At 46.8% G+C, this 21252-nt stretch overlaps 1 protein-coding gene across 4 annotated transcripts; it reads left to right on the forward strand.

Moving 5' to 3' along the window:
- Positions 1-1083: 1083 nt before the first annotated feature.
- Positions 1084-19925, forward strand: LOC109883093 (transcription activator BRG1). 4 transcript variants are annotated; one of them, XM_020475141.2, is made up of 31 exons: positions 1084-1374; positions 4541-4798; positions 5009-5144; positions 5858-6283; positions 6540-6638; positions 6930-7486; positions 8381-8554; positions 8668-8844; positions 8999-9049; positions 9411-9541; positions 9789-9843; positions 10305-10568; positions 10762-10925; positions 11168-11234; positions 11378-11488; positions 11610-11852; positions 11950-12063; positions 12167-12274; positions 12402-12488; positions 12609-12655; positions 12773-12939; positions 13195-13358; positions 13563-13829; positions 14276-14353; positions 14579-14797; positions 14906-15168; positions 15315-15423; positions 17963-18064; positions 18262-18400; positions 18836-18972; positions 19281-19925. In XM_020475141.2, the coding sequence occupies exons 2-31, from the start codon at positions 4583-4585 to the stop codon at positions 19311-19313; spliced, it is 4905 nt and encodes a 1634-aa protein (XP_020330730.2). In that variant the 5' UTR covers positions 1084-1374; positions 4541-4582; the 3' UTR covers positions 19314-19925. The 4 variants fall into 4 exon arrangements, with proteins under 4 accessions (XP_020330730.2, XP_020330733.2, XP_020330731.2 ...); XM_020475144.2 differs by having other exon boundaries at positions 15318-15423; XM_020475142.2 differs by having other exon boundaries at positions 9002-9049.
- The last annotated feature ends 1327 nt before the right edge of the window (positions 19926-21252 follow it).

Raw genomic sequence — 21252 nt, forward strand, 5'->3', positions numbered from 1 at the left:
ATTCCCACATATTTCAACATTTAATTCATCCTTCATTCAGTTCAGTCAGTATGTCATCCATTCTGTTTATGGTCTGAGTTGTAATAGGAACTAAACAACAGTCTTATCTGTTTGTTTATTGAAATCCATGTGTGTATTCAAAAGTATCTCAATTCTCAAGTCGCCTATTTTAATAAATCAATGTTTAATTTAGGCCTATCCAAATAAAGCAATGGGCCAGGCATTGCAATGTAGTCTATAATTCTGGTACTGGTGTCTTGCGGAATAATTGTAGGATTCTATTTGTGTTTTATTACTGTTTTTATTATAGGCCTCCCCTTAAAAAGAGACCCTAGATCACAGGCCTCTAAATATAGCCTCTAAATACATTTTAAACAAAATAGTTGAAGGCCAATGGCTAAAACAAGCCTACATACAGGTTGGAATTCGCAAATACAACAGTCAAAATCCCAAATACTGGAAAAAGTGTGATTCATTAGGTTACATGATCACTACAGTAGCCTCATGTGGCTGTAAAAATATATTATGCAATTATATGTCCATTAAATAACACACATATTTAGATGGTGGAATAGGCCTAGCCTAAATCATGTTTACTTTCTATTTTGCAGCTCAGGGGTTATTCTAGACAAGGCTCTTCTATGTCTTTATAGTATCATTCTCGCACAAGTCATTTGCTGAAGGCCCAGGCCTTTACTACGCCATCTACTGAGTGGCGAGCCCGAGTGCCGCTGCGGTCTAAGGCATTACATCTCAGTGCTAGAGGCGTCACTACAGACACCCTGGTTCAAATCCAGGCTGTATCACAACCGGCTATGATTGGGAGTCCCATAGGGTGGCACAATAGGCCCAGTGTCGTCCGGGTTTGGCCGTCATTGTAAATAAGAATGTATTCTTAACTGACATGCCTAGTTAAATCAAATAAAAACTAGTGTTGATATCGGCAAATGCTTTTTTGACATTGCACATTTTATTAAGGCAGAAAAAATATATGTAAACGGAGCTCAATTAATTGAATTGTTACTGTCAATGACTACAATCAACAAGGACCCCTCATCTTATTTTACTACATGTAATAGTGCTGTTCTATAATAACTTGTACACCCATCCCCCACGTCGACATACTTCGCCCGCATTCTTCTCTGCAATGAGGCCTAGACTGGGCATGCGTTGATTTTCCAGTCGTTCATGGGGGATGAACGTGTAGGGGGGCGCTCTTGTATCACTGTTGCTGTAGTGAAGGCCGTTCCTTGGCGATACAATCAGACGAGAAGTGGGGGTGGTGAGAGAAAAAATGCTAACAGGCTAGGTCGCTCTTTGTTTCTGGCTAGCGTTGGAAATCGAAGGGACCTATCGGCGAAGGGTGATTTCAATGTAAGTCAGATTCAAAAGTTGTATTTTTTAAGACTTCCTCGATGGTATCCTTATTCAGCTTATTGTTACATAATTTCAGTTTCTTTCTTTTGTTTATCGTTGGAAGGAACGTTAGTATCTAGACCGACATTTTTTTGTCTTGTCTGCAATGCAGACTGGCGGCAGAGTGAAATGAATGAATTGTGTTTTTTGTAAATGTATCTGTCTAGCTAGAGCGGGGGTACGGGATGCAGGTTGGATCAATCAACTGAAATGATTATTTAACTTTTACTCTCTTGCTGCATCTCCAAAGTCAGCAAAATAACCCAATTCTCACCATACATTTTGTAACGACAGCATGTTCGGCCAGTAGAGACTATACCAGCTAACGTTAGCCAACTGTCTGGCAGTGTTTCTTTGTGTTTTTAGTTTATGTTGTACATTTATTATGTAGCTAGAAAACAATGTTTGTTAGCACATCACATGAGTGAATGGTTTCTGACCTGTGTTGTAAACGGAACTGAGTTACTATACATAGCTAGCTTTCTAGCCAGGTCAAGCTATGCTAACTACACCGTACACCACATTAGCATAGCATCCGTTAACTGTTTTTTTATAACGTTGGTTAGTTAGCTTCTATAACTAAATATTAAGCAAGTAGTTAACGAAGTCTTTAATTAATTTGTTAGCTACCGTAATTCAATTGCTACGATTACCAACTGCAACCGGCAACTATGTTCCACTAGCTAGCTAAATATCCGTGTTTTACTAAAGCTACCTAGTTTAAGTCAAGTCGCCGGTAGCAGTGTTTACAGTATCAAGCTACTACTGTCTCACCAAAGAGAATGCATCAGTCCTTGGACATAACTGTTAACATAACAATATCTAGTGAGGAGGAACGACAATAGATTCCACTCTCAATCGTTTAAATAGCTAGCTATAACGTTACTCGTCTCACTAACATGAATGTCATGATGTCGACAACTTTACCCACACATCATGGTTGCTGTTTACCTTTTATGTTGTTTATTCTGTCGGGAGTGTATGGGGGTTCTTTTTATGCATGCAGCTGCTGCTGGGCAGCATCGTCTGAATCACCTCGTCTGAGTGTAAGGTTTTCAAACAAGAACACTCCTCATTCTGTCAATCGCCACACACTGGAAAAACATATTTAGTCATTGGAGCATATTTCTGTCCAACTATCTATGTGCAATTATTATATTTGAGGAAAGCAATTATTAATAAAAGTATACCATTTATAATTTATTTGTGATATGGGTTGTATTATCAAAGGCGGACCACTTCATGTAATCATCCAGAGGTTTTTAGGTAGGCCTGTACAAACTGAAGATAAACAGAACGTTGGTGTCTTTAAACAAATCAAATGCTTCATAAGGAACAGGTGTAGACTAACTTTCCAACAATGTAGAGAAAAATATAAAAATAATTTGAGGAATAGCCAAAATACACAATGAGTAACGATAACATGGATATATACACGAGGTTCCCGTACCGAGTTGATGTGCAGGGGTACGAGGGAATTGAGGTAGATAGCAGCAGATAGATAAATAATCAGTAGCGGCAGTGTATATGATGAGTCGGAGTTAGTGCTGAAGGGGGTCAATGCAGACAGTCTGTGTAGCTATTTTGTTAACTATTTAGCAGTCGTATGGCTTGGGGGTAGAAACTGTTACGGGTCCTGTTGGTTCCAGACTTGCCATGTTGGTACCACTTCCCATGCAGTAGCAGAAAGAACAGTCTATGACTTGGGTAGCTTGAGTCTGACATTTTCTAGGGCCTTCCTCTGACCCTGCCTGGCATAGACGTTATGGAATTCAGGGATGTCGGCCCCTGTGATGTACGGTGCCTTACGCACTACCCGATGATGCAGCCAGTCAAGATGCTCTCAATGGTGCAGCAGTATAACCTTTTGAGGATCTGAGGGCCCTTGCCAAAGCTTTTCAGCCTCCTGTGGGGGAAGAGGCATTGGCGTGGCTTCTTCGGGACTGTGTTAGTGTATGTGGAACATATTCATTCTTTAATGGAGTTGTGTGCGGCCATGCAGTGGTGGCTCAACAGGGAGTACAGGAGGGGACTAAGCACACACCCCTGGGGGGGCCTATGTTGAGAGTTAGTGTGGCTGATGTGTAGTTGCCTACACTCACACTTTTGTCTTAAGGTGAGAATGCTTGGGCTAATATCTTGACAAAATGAGCCACCTTGTGACTGAAGCAGAAACTGGCTTTCAAATAAACTAACTCAGGAGATGTGTGAACTGTGCTTTCAGGTTCTACCAGTCTAGTGTCTTAATTTCTACTTTTTTCTTATCCTACTTGTGTATATTTGTGCCAGGTGTGCATATTAACACAAAACATACTCAAATCACTACAAAAAGGCTATCTTGAGAATTGGATCTTGTTATTCAAACGAACTGGTGTATTTTGGGTCATTTGGGCACACCCGAGAACCCAAAGCTCAGAGAACACAAAGTCCATTTGTGGATGATGGCTACATAGAGATCATCTGGTACGCACTAGGGCTGGGAATTGCCAGGGACCTCACGATACGATATCACAATACTTAGGTGCTGATACATTATTTATTGTGATTCTCATGATTCAATACACACAGATGCGCGTGACTCTTGGCTGCAGTAAGAATCTGTTACCATCTGCGCCCATTCAACATAGCCAAGATTTATGTTTTGATTCTTACTTGAAAAGTTGCTAAGATTATATTTGGTTGTCGTCTTTGCAAAATAACTATTTTGGATGCATCAATTGTTAGCTAGAATCTTAACGCTCATTGACGAATGCTGTAGCAAAAGCTAGCCAAAGAGCCATTTTACTGGTTGACGTTGAAGTATTTAAGTATAATGCAGTTGTTTTGTGATAATGACACAATTATTATATTAAGCAGGATATTTATACGTGCCTTAAAATCCAATTATAATACCATATGTCTGCTGCGGAGGGACAAGAGTCATTAGAAAACAAGTTTTTTTGATCCATCGTGGAAATAAAATTGCAACAAAAAAAGCCTCCCTATTTAAAAAGATCATGGACAACAAGCTATGAAGGAAAACCACTGGAGATTTGGTGCAGGTACAGCCAACTAACGCAAACAAATATTGCGAAATTTGTCAACAACTGAGCACAGTATCATCTGTAATTTGTCCTCTCTGCAGAGTGGAGCTTGGTGCTGTCAAATTCTCAGACTCAGCTGAGAGATGTCCACCCCAGACCCCCCCATGGGAGGAACGCCTCGGCCGGGCCCCTCCCCAGGACCGGGGCCTTCTCCAGGAGCCATGAGGGGACCCAGCCCTTCCCCAGGCTCTGCTCATAGCATGATGGGACCCAGCCCAGGTCCCCCAGCCTCTGGACACTCCCACCCACAACAGGGTCCCTCAGTATATCCTCAGGAGAATATGCATCAGATGCACAAAGTAAGACAGAAAATGGGCATATCCATAACTCTAATGTATGTCAAATGTAATGTAATGTATGTTAAATGTCTGCTATGGTCTGTGGTACCATTTTATGAGACTTTTTTTTTGCATGAATCTATTCATCCTTTACTGTACATAAGAAATGTATGTGCTGTCTAAGTAGGTCATGCTTATGTCAATGTATTAATGTGTGTTGTCTTCTCCCAGCCTATGGAAGGCATGCATGAGAAGGGCATGTCTGATGACCCTCGCTATGGACCAATGAAGAGCATGGGCATGAGACCAGGTGGAGGCCACATTGGAATGGGACCCCCTCCTAGCCCCATGGATCAACATTCACAAGGTACCATACCATGGGGTACTGATTAGATTGGATAGAGGAAACATTGACTCTGTTATTGAAGGAGCTTTACACAAAAGGTTCACTTATTAGCTTTCCATATTATCTAAATATGGTGCTTATGATTTTAGACTTAAGCACAAATGTTTTTAAAGCTGATTACCCGAAAAGAGAATGCTAACTCGTGTAGACTTGTGTGCACTTGTACTGTGAACTCAACCAGCTAGTTTCTCCTCTTTCACTTCTGTCGTTTTGTTGGGTAGCGTGAGCAGCAGAGGCATGAGGCTTCTCCTTTCAGACAATGCTGGTGGCAGCTGTCTGCTACAAAACTACTCAGTCACCAAGGAGAGAGGGACAGAGGGGCTGTTGAAATACTGTAACACAGGAAAGGGTGTTTTTCTGTTGACTCTTCTATCCTGTATTGACTGGTGTGACAGAGGGCGAGGCTCAGCTGTAATGTGTGCATGTCTGTTAGAGACTGATTTGTAAAGTGCTTGTTTCGCCAGTCCAGCTCATAATTATAATAGCAGTCTGGATTTGGTTAACATTTCTTCTAGTCTGTTAGCATCCATTCTGCCACCAATTTCGATGTATCTAGCCATTTTATTGGTCATTCAAATCAGTTTCCCACTGTTCTCAGATAAAGGGACAGTCATGCCCTACCTTTCCCAGGGAAGATGACTTTTCTCACCTGTGCTGTTGTCTCTCCTCCCCAGGCTACCCCTCTCCACTGGGGGGATCTGAGCACTCTCCCAGCCCTGTGCCAGCCAACGGCCCTCCCGCTGGCCCCATGATGCCCTCTGGCCCAGGTGTCCCCATGGAGGGCGGTGACCCCCAGTCCATGGGCCAGCAGAACCGTGTTGGGGTCCCAGGTCCAAGTGGTGGTTCTGGGCCAGGCGGGGTTGGGCCTGGTGGACCCACCCCCTTCAACCAAAACCAGCTACACCAGCTCAGGGCTCAGATCATGGCCTACAAGATGCTGGCTCGCAGCCAGCCCCTACCAGACCACCTGCAGATGGCTGTGCAGGGTAAGAGGCCCATGCCAGGGATGCAGCAGCAGCCAGGGATGCCCAACATGCCCCCATCCTCTGGGCCTGGAGCGGGGCCTGGACAGCCACCAGCAAACTACAACAGACCTCATGGTGAGGGGGGGGGGGGGGGGGGGGGGGGGGGGTGTACAAGGTTATGCTTCACAGTCTGTCAATGAGTTTTGCAACCCTATGAATGACACACAAATGCTGTCTGTCTCAAATAAATCATTTGAATGCTTAACACGGACCCCTGGTGGTGAAACTTGAACACATGTTCTCAGTTCAGGCACCATTTTCTACTTTAACTAGACTTCAGTAGGCATGAATGCCCAGGTAGTGTCTGATCATATCTAATGTCATCTTGCAGGAATGGTAGGCCCAAACATGCCTCCTCCAGGACCCTCAGGTGTTCTTCCTGGTATGCAGGGCCAGCCCACCAATGGCCCCCCTAAACAATGGCCCGAAGGTGAGCCTCAGCTTGACCCCTGGGCAGTGATTTACCTGTGTGTGAGAAGGCACTAGTCTGTAGTGTTTTTCGTCCATGAAATTATGTGCTGATAATTTCACCAGACCTATCACAAGGGTTGGCCGTCATTGTAAATAAGAATTAGTTCTTAACTGACTTGCCTAGTTAAATAAAAATTAATACACACATATTAAAATTAAGTAATACACACACATTGAACAGATAATCATTGCACCAAAACACTCTGTGGGATGGTAGAACTAATAACTCTTTCAATGCCATGTATTCTAGGGCCCATGGTGAATGCTGCTGCTCCATCCAGTGCCCCCCAGAAGCTGATTCCCCCTCAGCCCACTGGCAGACCCTCCCCTGCTCCCCCCTCTGTGCCCCCTGCTGCCTCCCCGGTAATGCCCCCCCAGACCCAGTCCCCTGGGCAGCCCCTCCAGCCCCCACCCATGGTGCTGCACCAGAAACAGAACCGCATCACGCCCATCCAGAAGCCCCGTGGCCTGGACCCAGTAGAGATCCTCCAGGAGAGAGAGTACAGGCTGCAGGCTCGTATCACCCACCGTATCCAGGAGCTGGAGCATCTACCAGGGTCTCTGGCCGGAGACCTGCGCACCAAAGCCAACATCGAGCTCAAGGCCCTGAGGCTGCTAAATTTCCAGAGACAGCTGCGTCAGGAGGTAGTGGTGTGTATGCGTCGTGACACGGCCCTGGAGACGGCCCTCAACGCTAAGGCCTACAAGCGCAGCAAGCGGCAGTCCCTCCGCGAGGCCCGCATCACAGAGAAACTGGAGAAGCAACAGAAGATTGAACAGGAGCGCAAACGACGCCAGAAACACCAGGTACACAGAGGGGTCGGGCCAGAAACACCAGGTACACAGAGGGGTCGGGGCAGAAACACCAGGTACACAGAGGGGTCGGGGCAGAAACGCCAGGTACACAGAGGGGTCGGGGCAGAAACGCCAGGTACACAGAGGGGTTGGGGCAGAAACACCAGGTACACAGGGGTCGGGGCAGAAACGCCAGGTACACAGAGGGGTCGGGGCAGAAACGCCAGGTACACAGAGGGGTCGGGGCAGAAACGCCAGGTACACAGAGGGGTCGGGGCAGAAACGCCAGGTACACAGAGGGGTCGGGGCAGAAACGCCATGTACACAGAGGGGTCGGGGCAGAAACGCCAGGTACACAGAGGGGTCGGGGCAGAAACGCCAGGTACACAGAGGGGTCGGGGCAGAAACGCCAGGTACACAGAGGGGTCGGGGCAGAAACGCCAGGTACACAGAGGGGTCGGGGCAGAAACGCCAGGTACACAGAGGGGTCGGGGCAGAAACGCCAGGTACACAGAGGGGTCGGGGGAGAAACGCCAGGTACACAGAGGGGTCGGGGCAGAAACGCCAGGTACACAGAGGGGTCGGGGCAGAAACGCCAGGTACACAGAGGGGTCGGGGGAGAAACGCCAGGTACACAGAGGGGTCGGGGCAGAAACGCCAGGTACACAGAGGGGTCGGGGCAGAAACGCCAGGTACACAGAGGGGTCGGGGCAGAAACGCCAGGTACACAGAGGGGTCGGGGCAGAAACGCCAGGTACACAGAGGGGTCGGGGCAGAAACGCCAGGTACACAGAGGGGTCGGGACTGAAGTTCACAATCTAGATGTCAGGTGATCCTCACATTCTTGTGCCTCCAGTGCTTTGCGTTGTATTGTATAGACACTAATATTCTGAGGTTTTTGTGTAGGAATACCTTAACAGCATCCTGCAGCATGCTAAAGACTTCAAGGAGTACCACCGCTCCATCACAGCCAAGCTCCAGAAGGCCACCAAAGCTGTGGCCACGTACCACGCCAACACTGAGCGTGAGCAGAAGAAGGAGAACGAGCGCATTGAGAAGGAGAGAATGAGGAGGCTGATGGTGAGTGACCACACAGCTGCATGCTCGTTTACACAATCACTATTAAATAGCCATAGATCTACTCTCACACCCAGTGCCTCTAACACCTGTAGTCAATGTGTGTCCTTCCCTAGGCTGAAGATGAGGAGGGCTACCGTAAGCTGATTGACCAGAAGAAAGACAAGCGCCTGGCCTACCTGCTGCAGCAGACAGACGAGTACGTGGCCAACCTCACCGATCTGGTCAGAGCCCACAAGGCTGATCAGGCCCTCAAGGATAAGAAGAAGAAGAAAAAGAAGAAGAAGAAGAAGGTGAACAATGAGGCCAAATGTTGAAAGTGCATCTTTCTGAAGTTCCATTTGTTTTATTGTGTTACCTTGTGTTTTACTGCGATATGCGGCCCCCTGTGTTTACGTTGTTGAGCCTGTCATTGTAATATGAGAAACTGATGTTCATGTTCCCTAGAAGCCAGAGAGTGGGGAGGGCCAGCCTCCTGCCCTGGGACCCGACGGAGAGGTGAGTTTCAGATCCCAGTGAAAGATTTGGTCCGATAAAATCCAGACAATAATTTCCCCCCAAGATTTTTTACAAAGTCATCTTCTCTGCCATTAGTTCATGAAGAACAATATAATGAACGAATGTAAGCCCCATCACTCAACATTGTAACTAATAGGCCCTTTTCATGTCTGGTAATAGGCCATTTGCCTCATGATGTGTTGATAAGAAACTGAAAAGTAGCATTGTTTCCAGGCTCCCTGTTTTTCACAAGGCCACAGGAATACTTGTTTAATTTACTATGAAATGATCATATTGACAGGCAATAATATATCACACAGTTTCCAGTCAATTTCTCACTCACTCCCTCTTCCACTCTCAGCCTCTGGATGAGACCAGTCAGATGAGTGACCTGCCTGTGAAGGTGATCCATGTAGATAGTGGGAAGATCCTGACGGGGCTGGATGCGCCCCGGGCTGGCCAGCTGGACACCTGGCTGGAGATGAATCCTGGGTCAGTTAAACACAGCTAGCTAGAAGACACGCTTGTTTACCCAGACTGTGGGAATAATAAAAATAATAATTATGATGACGACACGAGTCTGAGGAATGTCAAATACCATTTTCCTTGGGAAAGGATGAACATTGTACAATTCTAAATGCCTTTCACACGGTTGCTTAGCCATAAGTACATAAACACTGTCATCTCAAAACAATTTCATCGGGCATCACAACTAATCATTTAAACTTTTCTCCTGCAGGTATGAAGTGGCCCCTCGTTCAGACAGCGAGGACAGTGGCTCAGAGGAAGAGGAGGTATGTACCTTAGAGACCACAATGCTCTCCTTACCCCCCACTTTCCCCTCTAATATATGTATATCGTAAACCTCAAGTCACCTTTAAATAAATGTAAGCAGACCGCCGTGGATGAGACCTTGCGTGTGGAGTCTGTTCAGAGGCGTACCACTCTTGCCTTGGGCTTTCAGAAACTAGGTCATTGCCAAGTCAAACTAATTTAACCCTTTCTCTGCATTGTGTACTATAAAGCTTATATTAATGGAAATCAAAACATATTGTGCTGTAAATATCTTTACTGGATCTTTTCCAGATAAATCTTAATCCTGACCAGTTCATGGGACTAGCCGTGTTCTAGTTTCCATAAAGAATATTTTATTCCGATTCGATAACGTCTTTTGACTTGACCTTAGCTAAGACAATTTGAGCCAGGCTGTGTGGCGTCTGTATTTGAGTCCATCCTCTTGCTCCGTACCCCTCAGGAGGAAGAGGAGGAGCCCCAGCCCTCCCAGGCTCCCACTGAGGAGAAAAAGAAAATCCCAGACCCCGACACAGAGGACGTGTCGGAGGTCGACGTCCGCTACATCATCGAGGGAGCCAAGCAGGATGTGGATGATGAGTATAACAGTGCCGAGGCGGCGTTCGCCCGAGGCCTGCAGTCTTACTATGCTGTGGCCCACGCCGTCACTGAGACGGTGGACAAACAGTCCACGCTGCTGGTCAACGGACAGCTCAAACATTACCAGGTACACAGTCTATCCACGTCACAGTAACATGATTTCACATACACAATGTATGCTGTAGTGTTTCAATACCTTTCACAATGCTTACAAGAAGTAACGAGGTCAAAAAAGAAGATAACACATGACCAAAACCATGTCTACCTGATGACCATGTGAGACAGTAGAATGACTGGTTTGTGTCCCTCTCACATCTAAGATCAAGGGCTTGGAGTGGCTGGTGTCTCTGTATAACAACAACCTGAATGGGATCCTGGCTGATGAGATGGGTCTGGGCAAGACCATCCAGACCATTGGCCTCATCACCTACCTCATGGAGCACAAGCGCATCAACGGCCCCTTCCTCATCATCGTGCCCCTCTCGTGAGTCCCTCTGCCTCTCCTTTCCTCTAGTCACTTCTCTGCTCCTTTATAGACCGGGACTGATGCAGTATTTCTGTTGTTTCAATCGAGATGTTCTGTAATTATACAGATACAAGCCCAGAAGGGCTGTTCTAGGTATTTTCCACAGTCATAGATATTTTTGCCTTGTTTTATGTCAGTGCGACTTGAGGTGGACAGAGAAATTGTATGTTTAGCCATTTATCTCCCGTCTTTGTTTTCAGAACTCTGTCCAACTGGGTGTATGAGTTTGATAAGTGGGCTCCAACGGTGGTGAAAGTCTCTTACAAAGTGAGTAGCCCCTTTCAACCCTTCTTCCAGGGTGAAGTTTGACAATTGCATAGTTGGTGGTCCGAATGTACATGTGAATATCCTTTGATTACAGTGTTCTGTAGATGTAAAGTTGATGTGTGTTCTACTATGTCTCTGTCCAGGGCTCCCCACAAGCTCGCCGGGCATTCCTCCCCATCCTGCGCAGCGGCAAGTTCAATGTACTGCTCACCACCTACGAGTACATCATCAAAGACAAGCAAGTGCTGGCTAAGGTAGGGGCCCACCTCTTCAAATCACCCTGTGCACCGCCTTAGAAATGGCCCTAGTCAGACAGGTGAACCTATGGAAACTTCCATTTCATCTTCTCACGCCACTGTACTCTTTCCCTCTCAGCTGCGATGGAAGTACATGATAGTGGACGAGGGCCACCGTATGAAAAACCACCACTGTAAGCTGACTGTGGTTCTGAACACCCACTACCTGGCCCCGCGGCGTCTGCTGCTGACCGGCACCCCGCTGCAGAACAAGCTGCCGGAGCTCTGGGCCCTGCTCAACTTCCTGCTGCCGACCATCTTCAAGTCCTGCACAACCTTCGAGCAGTGGTTCAACGCCCCCTTCGCCATGACCGGAGAGAAGGTGAGTTAGTCGGGGCTGTGGAGAGGGGTGTTCTGGAGACTTTGGGGTCATCATGGCTGGACTCTTACCCCCCCCCCCCCCTCTCTCTCGACCCCAGGTGGATCTGAACGAGGAAGAGACCATCCTGATTATCCGTCGTTTGCACAAAGTGCTCCGCCCCTTCCTGCTGCGCAGACTGAAAAAGGAAGTGGAGTCCCAGCTGCCTGAGAAGGTCTGACTCCTGTCAATCACTTAGCTTTCAGTATCCAAGGACAATGAAGATCAATCAATTGATTCTTTCTGTTCTCTCGTTCGTGTGTGTGTGTGTTCCCCAGGTGGAGTATGTGATCAAGTGTGACATGTCGGCCCTGCAGAGAGTTCTGTACAGACACATGCAGGCTAAGGGTGTGCTGCTCACCGACGGCTCTGAGAAAGACAAGAAGGTAAGGAGTAGTAGAGAACCCCCTCACTGCTCTCCATACACCCCCTAACAACTGACTGGGGGTCAGTTATACTGGGCTGTTTAGATGGGTACTACAGGATGACTAAGTGCAGAGTGTTGTGTTTCAGGGTAAAGGAGGCACCAAGACCCTGATGAACACCATCATGCAGCTGAGGAAGATCTGTAACCATCCCTACATGTTCCAGCAGATCGAGGTACAGTGCAAGGGCCCACCTCAACTCTTCCATGAATTGAGAAGAGATGTTGACTGAAGTGTAAGATTGTGTTTATAGCTTCTCATTTTAACTGAAAAGTTGTGATTCGTCTGTTCACAGGAGTCCTTCTCTGAGCATTTGGGATTCACTGGAGGCGTAGTGTCTGGGTAAGCACAGCATCTGTTGACGTTGCATGTTAATGCTTCATGGTGCTGTGGTTGATCTTACTATGTGTGGCGCGTTCCCTCATCCACCCCTCTGTTCTCGTCCCCTGCCTCCTCCAGACCTGACCTGTACCGCGCCGCTGGGAAGTTTGAGCTGCTAGACCGTATCCTGCCCAAGCTGATGGTCACCGACCACAAGGTCCTGCTCTTCTGTCAGATGACTTCCACCATGACCATCATGGAGGACTACTTTGGCTGGCGCAACTTTAAGTACCTGCGTCTGGACGGTGAGAGCGGGATAGGAGAGTTATTTTGGCTGGTGCTGGGGAAATAAATTCAAGACAAATTCCAGAAGTATTTTGTACTATCAGAAATACAGAACTATGTGTACGGTTTGTTTTGTACTTGTAGTATGCAGTTTATTAGAACACAATGGCTCAACATTGTGATGTGGGGAGGCTGGTGTACGTTCACGAGCTCATGTTACTTGCATCCCTCCTGCTGTTGTCCTGGTAACTAACACCATTGGTCGTTGTCCATAGGAACCACCAAGGCTGAGGATCGTGGGATGCTTTTGAAGACATTCAATGACCCCGCCTCTCAGTACTTTGTGTTCCTGCTCAGCACCAGGGCCGGCGGGCTGGGCCTCAACCTTCAGTCTGCTGACACTGTGGTCATCTTTGACTCTGACTGGAACCCACATCAGGTTCAGCTCATTACCCTCTACTGTCTACTGTAGTATTATGATCTAGGAATCTCACTGGAGTTATTGATATATATTTAGAAAACAGCTAGGATTAGTGGCTATTGAGGTGATTTTTGTGAGATAACAAAGCCAACTCCCATGTCCTGCCCTCCCCGTAACTCTGATCACTCACCCCTCTCTTTTCTCTCTCCCTCCCCTGTACAGGATCTGCAGGCCCAGGACAGAGCCCACCGTATCGGGCAGCGGAACGAGGTGCGTGTGTTGCGTCTCTGCACCGTTCAAAGTGTGGAGGAGAAGATCCTGGCGGCGGCCAAGTACAAGCTGAACGTGGACCAGAAGGTCATCCAGGCCGGCATGTTCGACCAGAAGTCGTCGAGTCACGAGCGCCGTGCCTTCCTGCAGGCCATCCTGGAGCATGAGGAACAGGACGAGGTCGGGGCCCCGGGGGGCTGGCGCGCTGGGGGGGCGTTGGTGGGTGTGATCATGACCGTCCACCACACTACCCAACCACCCACACGCCTCCCTACCATTTAACCTTTCTTTACTTTTCTCTCCTCCTCTCTACCTTCTGGATTTAGGGGCAGTTCCTTTTTTAAAGTTTGGTTTCCCCTCTTCTCCTCTTCCTGCGTTTTCTTTAAAAATGCAACTTTTTATTTATTTAATTAAGCTCTTTTTCAATAACATAGAACAGACTTCCAGCTAGGACGGCTACTATCTATACAGTTAGTAGGAGCAGTGGTTTCCTGGTAGACAGATGCATCACACCTATTGTAGGAGATTTACTCCAATACATCATGTGCTACATATTACAATGCACTTTATATGATACTAACATATATGTTAAGCATTCAAGAATTGTAGTTCAGAGACTGAGGCACCACTAACAGCCCTGTGTTCACCCTTTCTATTGTCGACAGGAGGAGGACGAGGTGCCTGATGATGAGACCGTCAACCAGATGATTGCCAGAAGCGAGGAGGAGTTTGACCAGTTCATGGTCAGTCCCATAGTTCTTCAGGATTTACAGTAATGTAGTCTTGAGTCTTGCTTGAGGCAACTGGAGGCTTCACGGTCAACCTCTAGACTGAAGACTGCCCTGTTGGAGGCTTTGACACAACCTCAAGTCTGATATAAAATGACATGCATAGACTTAAGATGGAAATCTACCACTCTTCAACTGTTTTTTTTCCCTCTTTTCTTACACTGTACCTCCCCCCTCCAGCGTATGGACCTGGACCGGCGCCGCGAGGACGCCCGCAACCCCAAGAGAAAGCCCCGTCTGATGGAGGATGACGAGCTGCCCACCTGGATCCTAAAGGATGATGCCGAGGTGGAGAGGCTCACCTGTGAGGAGGAGGAGGAGAAGATGTTTGGTCGCGGCTCTCGCCAGCGCAAGGAGGTGGACTACAGCGACTCACTCACAGAGAAGCAGTGGCTCAAGGTCAGCTATCCAGCTGTTGTAGTCGAAAAATAATTTAACTAATAATTGAAAGTCCTATAACTGAGATCTATGACCTGCAATGCTGATGTGTGGTTCCCCCTCCAACAGGCCATAGAGGACGGTAATCTGGAGGACCTCGAGGAGGAGGTGCGTCACAAGAAGACGACCCGGAAGCGCAAGCGAGACCGTGACGATATGCCCGGCTCGGCCACGCCCAGCTCCAGCGGTGGTCGCAGCCGTGACAAGGATGAGGAGGTAAAGAAGGCCAAGAAACGCGGGCGCCCTCCAGCTGAAAAACTGTCCCCTAACCCCCCATCCCTCACCAAGAAGATGAAGAAGGTGGTGGACACTGTCATCAAGTACAAGGACGGGTGAGTTGGTGAGCTCCTATGTCTGGATGACAACTCAGTGAAGGTCAGAACATGACAACAAAAACAACCTGTTTTGTCATGTAGTGGTCAGCAGTGCATGTTGAGGTGGACTAATCCCGGAGTTTCCCTGTTCTCCTATTTCACAGCAGCAATGGGCGCCAGCTGAGTGAAGTCTTCATCCAGCTGCCCTCGCGCAAGGAGTTGCCTGAGTACTACGAGCTCATCCGCAAACCTGTCGACTTCAGGAAGATTAAGGTATGGGGCTAACACTTTAATATATCGGTTAGAAGACTAAATCAAATCAAACTTTTTGTCACATGCGCCGACTATAACAAGTTTAGACCTTACTGTGAAATGCTTACTTACAGGCTCTTAACCAACAGTGCAGTTCAAGAAGAGTTAAGAAAATATTTACCAAATAAACTAAATTAATAAATATAACAATAATATAACAATAAAGAGGCTATATACAGGGGGAGCTGGTACCGAGTCAGTGTGCTGGGGTACAGGTTAGTTGAGGTAATTTGTACATGTAGGTAGGGGTGAAGTGACTATGCATAGATAATAAATAGTGAGTAGCAGCAGTGTACAAAACAAATGAAATGAAGGGAAGGGGGGGGTGTTAATGTAAATAGTCAGGTGGCCATTTGACGAACTGTTTAGCAGTCTTATGGCTTGGGGGGTAGTAGCTGTTAAGGAGCCTTTTGATCCTGGACTTGTCGCTCCGGTACCGCTTGCCGTGTGGTAGCAGAGAAAACAGTCTAGGACTTGGGTGACTGTTATCTCTGACAATATTATGGGCTTTCTTCTGACACCGCCTATTATATAGGTCCTGTATGGCATGAAGCTTGGCCCACTGATGTACTGGGCCGTACAGCGCCTTAGGGTCAGATGCCGAGCAGTAGCCATACCAGGCGGTGATGCAACCGGTCAGGATGCTCTTGATGGTGCAGCTGTAGAATCTTTTGAGGATCTAGGGACCCATGCCAAATCTTTTCAGACTCCTTAGGGGGGGGGGGGGGAATAGGTTTTGTCGTGCCCTCTTCATGACTGTCTTGGTGTGTTTGGACCATGATAGTTTGTTGGTGACGTGGACACCAAGGAACTTGAAACTCTCGACCCGCTCCACTACAGTTAATGAGGGCCTGTCCGGACTGCTTTTTCCTGTAGTCCACAATCAGCTCCTTTCTCTTGCTCACGTTGAGGGAGAGGTTGTTGTCCTGGCACCACACTGCCAGTTCTCTGACCTCTTCCCTATAGGCTGTCTCATCGTTGTTGGTGATCAGGCCTACCACTGTTGTCGTCAGCAAACTTAATTATGGTGTTGAGAGTACAGGAGGGAACTAAGTACACACCCCTGAGGGGCCCCAGTGTTGAGGATCAGCACGGCAGACGTATTGTTACCTACCCTTACCACCTGGAGGCGGCCCGTTAGGAAGTCCAGGATCCAGTTGCAGAGGGAGGTGTTTAGTCCCAGGGTCCTTAGTTTAGTGATGAGCTTTGTGGGCACTAAGGTGTTGAACACTAAGCTGTAGTCAATGAACAGCATTCTCACATAGGTGTTCCTTTTGTTCAGGTGGGTAGCACTTCATGGCTACCAACGTGAGTGCTACGGGGCGGTAATCATTTAGGCAGGTTACCTTCGCTTCCTTGGGCACAGGGACTATGGTGGTCTGCTTGAAACATGTATGTATTACAGACTCGGTCAGGGAGAGGTTGAGAAATATCAGTTAAGTCACTTGACAGTTGGTCCATGCATTCTGTGAGTACACCTGGTAATCTGTCTGGCACCGTGGCTTTGTGAATGTTGACCTGTTTAAAGGTCTTACTCACATCAGCTACCGAGAGCGTTATCACACAGTCATCCAGAACAGCTGGTACTCTCGTGCATGCTTCATTGTTGCTTGCCTTGAAGCAAGCATTAAAGGCATTTAGCTCGTCTGGTAGGCTCGTGTCACTGGGCATCTCGCGTCTGAGTTTCCCTTTGTAGTCCGTAATAGTTTTCAAGCCCTGCCATATCCGACGAGCGTCAGAGCCGGTGTAGTAGGATTCAATTTTAATCCTGTATTGACGCTTTGCTTGTTTGATGGTTTGTTTGATGGCATAGCGGGATTTCTTATAAGCATCTGGATTAGTGTCCCGCTCCTTGAAAGCGGCAGCTCTAGCCTTTAGCTCGATGCGGATGTTGCCTGTAATCCATTACTTCTGGTTGGGATCGGTACGTACGGTCACTGTGGGGTGGGGTGGGGGGGGCACTTATTGATGAATGTCGTGAATGCACTTATTGATGAAGCCGAAGAATGAGGTGGGATACCCCTCAATGCCATTGGATGAATCCCAGAACATATTCCACTCTGTGCTAGCAAATAGTCCTGTAGCGTAGCATCCGCATCATCTGACCACTTACGTATTGAGTGAGTCACTGGTACTTCCTGCTTTAGTTTTAGCTTGTAAGCAGGAAGCAGGAACATAGAATTATGGTCAGATTTTCCAAATGGAAGGCAGGGGAGAGCTTTGAATCTCTGTGTGTGGAGTAAAGGTGGTCTAGAATTATTTATTTTTTCTCTGGTTGCACATGTGACATGCTGGTAAAACTGATTTTAGTTTGCCTGCATTTATGTCCCCGGCCACTAGAAGCGCCGCTTAGGGAATCACATTCAGTAAAACAGTCCTTCTGGGAGGTTAGGGGACTGACAAGTCACATCTAGCTGTCTAGTTCTGATCTTTTCAGTCCTGTGTTGTTCTCTACTGGTCTGATCACTATTCTGATGTCCTCTCCTCTGTTCCCCTCCAGGAGAGGATCCGCAGCCATAAGTACCGCAGCCTGAATGACCTGGAGAAGGATGTGATGCTGCTGTGTAGTAACGCTCAGACCTTCAACCTGGAGGGCTCTCTGGTGAGTGTCCGGCAACAGGGAGGGAGTGAGTGGAGGACAGACCGTTGTTGGGCATGATAAGACAACGCTGTGTGGGTGCTGGGATATGGAGGGCCTTTTACAGCCCAATGTATTACAGATCTGAGGAGACTTGTCACAACCTTTTTATGGTGAATTGAACCTCTCATACTCTGAAGAAACGTCTCTCACCCCCCCAGATCTATGAGGACTCCATCGTACTGCAGTCAGTCTTCACCAGCGTCCGGCAGAAGATTGAAAAGGAGAAGGAGGAGGAGAGTGAGGGAGAGGAGAGTGAAGAAGAAGAGGAGGAGGTGGACGAAGGCTCTGAGTCTGAATGTGAGTGTTACAGTATTTACATATGCACTTAGTGTCATAGTCCACTGTTAAAAAGGCAATCTGCCGCTCAAACAACAACGCATCCCACCCTCCCCCCACCGGTGTTTGGTAAATAGCTGACTGATGGGGCTGTTGAAACCACTCTCAAATTCATAGACTGAGCTATGAATACATAATTATAGTTTTAACCATGTTTAGAGGCTGTACAGTGTTTGTTTACTATTACATTGTTTACAAACATTCTGGTGGAATGTGACAATTTAACTTATATTCTTCAAGAATCAATGGGTGTAAATTCATTTAAAAGTCCAAAAATAGATGTTGCAATCAGGGATTGCCCCTTTAAACTATTTAATCATTTGTTGTACTTTTGAGGAATTGTATACTCATGGATTTGTGTCCATGCTTCTTTCTTTATCTCTCCCTCTCTTTTAGCTCGTTCAGTGAAGGTGAAGATTAAGCTGGGGAGGAAGGAGAAGGAGGGCAGAGGGAAGGGCCAGCGCCGGAGGGGCCGTGGCTCCCGGGCCAAACCTGTGGTGAGCGACGACGACAGCGAGGAGGAGCAGGAGGAGGTAAGACACGCACAAATACATTGAGACACTACTTAACTGTCAATTTAAACTTCCTATCGAAGCGGTCTACTGTACTGACTGAAGTTGACCTCTTCTAAGCTCTTTGCACAGAAGGCTGTCTAGCAACACTGATTAACGTATGTAACTCAGAGCAGCAGTATTTAAAATATATATATATATATTTAACACTTACATTTGTTTTCAGAAATGTTTTCTTAAACGTCTACAGTAGACTAGGCTGGTGATCAACAAGCTATGTTGTATTGGGTTGTAGGATTAAGTGTTTTTTCTTCGGGCTTCTGTTTCAGGCGGGTTCGGTCAGCGGCAGTGAGGAGGACTGAACTGAACCACTCCTGTTCTGTGAGGACCAACGGCCCACTGACACCCTTGACTGGAACTTATATATTTTACCTAGATTCTATAGCAGGGAGACAAGCCAGTGGAGAGGGGCCTAGTTTTACCTAGATGAGATGATTTTTAGTGAGAGAAATGTATTCCATAATTAAAATACACCATCAATAATAAAAAACACTTCCATATTTAAGCAGGCAATCCTGGTATGAATAGCTGGACTGTATGTCTTTTTGCCTTGTTGTTTTCTCCTGAAAGTGATTTAAGGTGGACAAGGTTTGATTAGCAGACTGATCGTGGACCACAGGGAGAGTTTGCTGACTTTTTAAGTGAGTTTGTTTTGTTTCCTTTGAGATGGAGCTGTGTGACCAGAGTCGCTGTGGTTTCTAAGTCCCCTGAATGCATGTCGTTTGGTCTGTGGAAATGCACCTGGGTGTGTCGTTCTATTATATCTCTGTTTAATTTAAGAATACAAGTGAGATAACGGTACGTTCCCCCTTAGGCCTTCCTCCGGCTACGAGTGAGAAGGGAAGGGCGGGACTCTGTCTCGCGTCTGTGTCACTGGATTCCAAAAAGTACAATAAAGGCGTCTCGTAATTAAACTTTCCTCTCTGCTGTTGTCTTTATTCACTTTATGCACTACACATGATTGATTGCTGTATCCTAAATGTGCTGGAAGGAATGAACTTGTTAAGCCATCTTTAACTAACTAGTTATCTTGTATGTACACTAGATGGCCCTCTCACCTTGACCAGATAACACTACTGAATGCCTCTGGATGAAAAGCCATGGGTTGAAAATGTAGGTGTTTTGTTGATGTTTAGGTTGAAGATTTTCTCCTTGAGTCTGAATTGTAAACATGCTGACCACTAAATGAACGCTAGTTTGCTATGATAAACTGAATTATATAAATTATGTATTTTAGGCCGCAGTGCTTTTAAAGGCTTGTAGCACTCACACAGTTGTTTTTCAAACAATGTTACTCTGGGCTTGTGTGAGATCCTGCCAGGGCTTCCATGCCTCTGATCTCAGATACACATCAGTTTCTTCTTCCTCAGGTCACTCATTGACCCTGCTGTTTTTCCCGCTCCCCCTCACACTGCTTTGTTCCAGCCATGGGCTCATGTCATAACACCTGGACAAATACTTTTTTTGTGTGTGGAAAGTCATTTTTCAGTGGAATGTTTTTGAATGGATCTGCAGTAGAGTCTGTTCTCTCCTCAAATGCTTTGTCAACTCATTTTAAGTGACTCTACAGAGCTACTGTCACCGCATTAACCATGATGGCAGAGATTCTGACTGCACTGAGACCAACCTCTGACTAGCCTTATTATCCTATGTGTATATAGGTTAACATGGCCGGTTTATTTTGTGATTTAAAAAAAGAAAAGTCATTGATCAGAAATACATTCCAATAAGAAAGCCTCTTTGCTAGGATGGATGATGGTCAAGAGTGGTGAAGTTGAGGTGAAATCTGAAGAGACATGGAAGATGGGCAAGAATGTGATGGTTGAAACCAACAGATCAGTGTACAGGATTAACAGCTGGTGCACCACAGGGGTGGAAGGACCAAGTAGCCAATGGAACAATTCCTCTCACTGCTCTGTAGGCAGGCAGGCAGAGGAGACGGTCTGTTATGAACAAGGGGTGTGTCATGGATGTGAGCTGTCTTGAGGGGTTGAGTGGAGGGCAAGGCGGAGGGGCTGCAACCAGTGGTTATGTTTCAACATGTATCTGCACAAGTTGTCTCACATTGTCATATCTCCAAGACTCGTGACATACGAGAGAAAGCTGGATAGCAAGGTTCCAACAGAAGTGACCTTGAGTTTTGGACACAAACTCTCATTTGAGGACAATGTAGTCATTTTACTATATATTATTCAGTATCCACCCAATGTATCACTTATCTCTGCCTTATCCATTTGTCCA

Source organism: Oncorhynchus kisutch, linkage group LG6 (assembly GCF_002021735.2).
Source record: "Oncorhynchus kisutch isolate 150728-3 linkage group LG6, Okis_V2, whole genome shotgun sequence".
Lineage (NCBI taxonomy): Eukaryota > Metazoa > Chordata > Actinopteri > Salmoniformes > Salmonidae > Oncorhynchus > Oncorhynchus kisutch.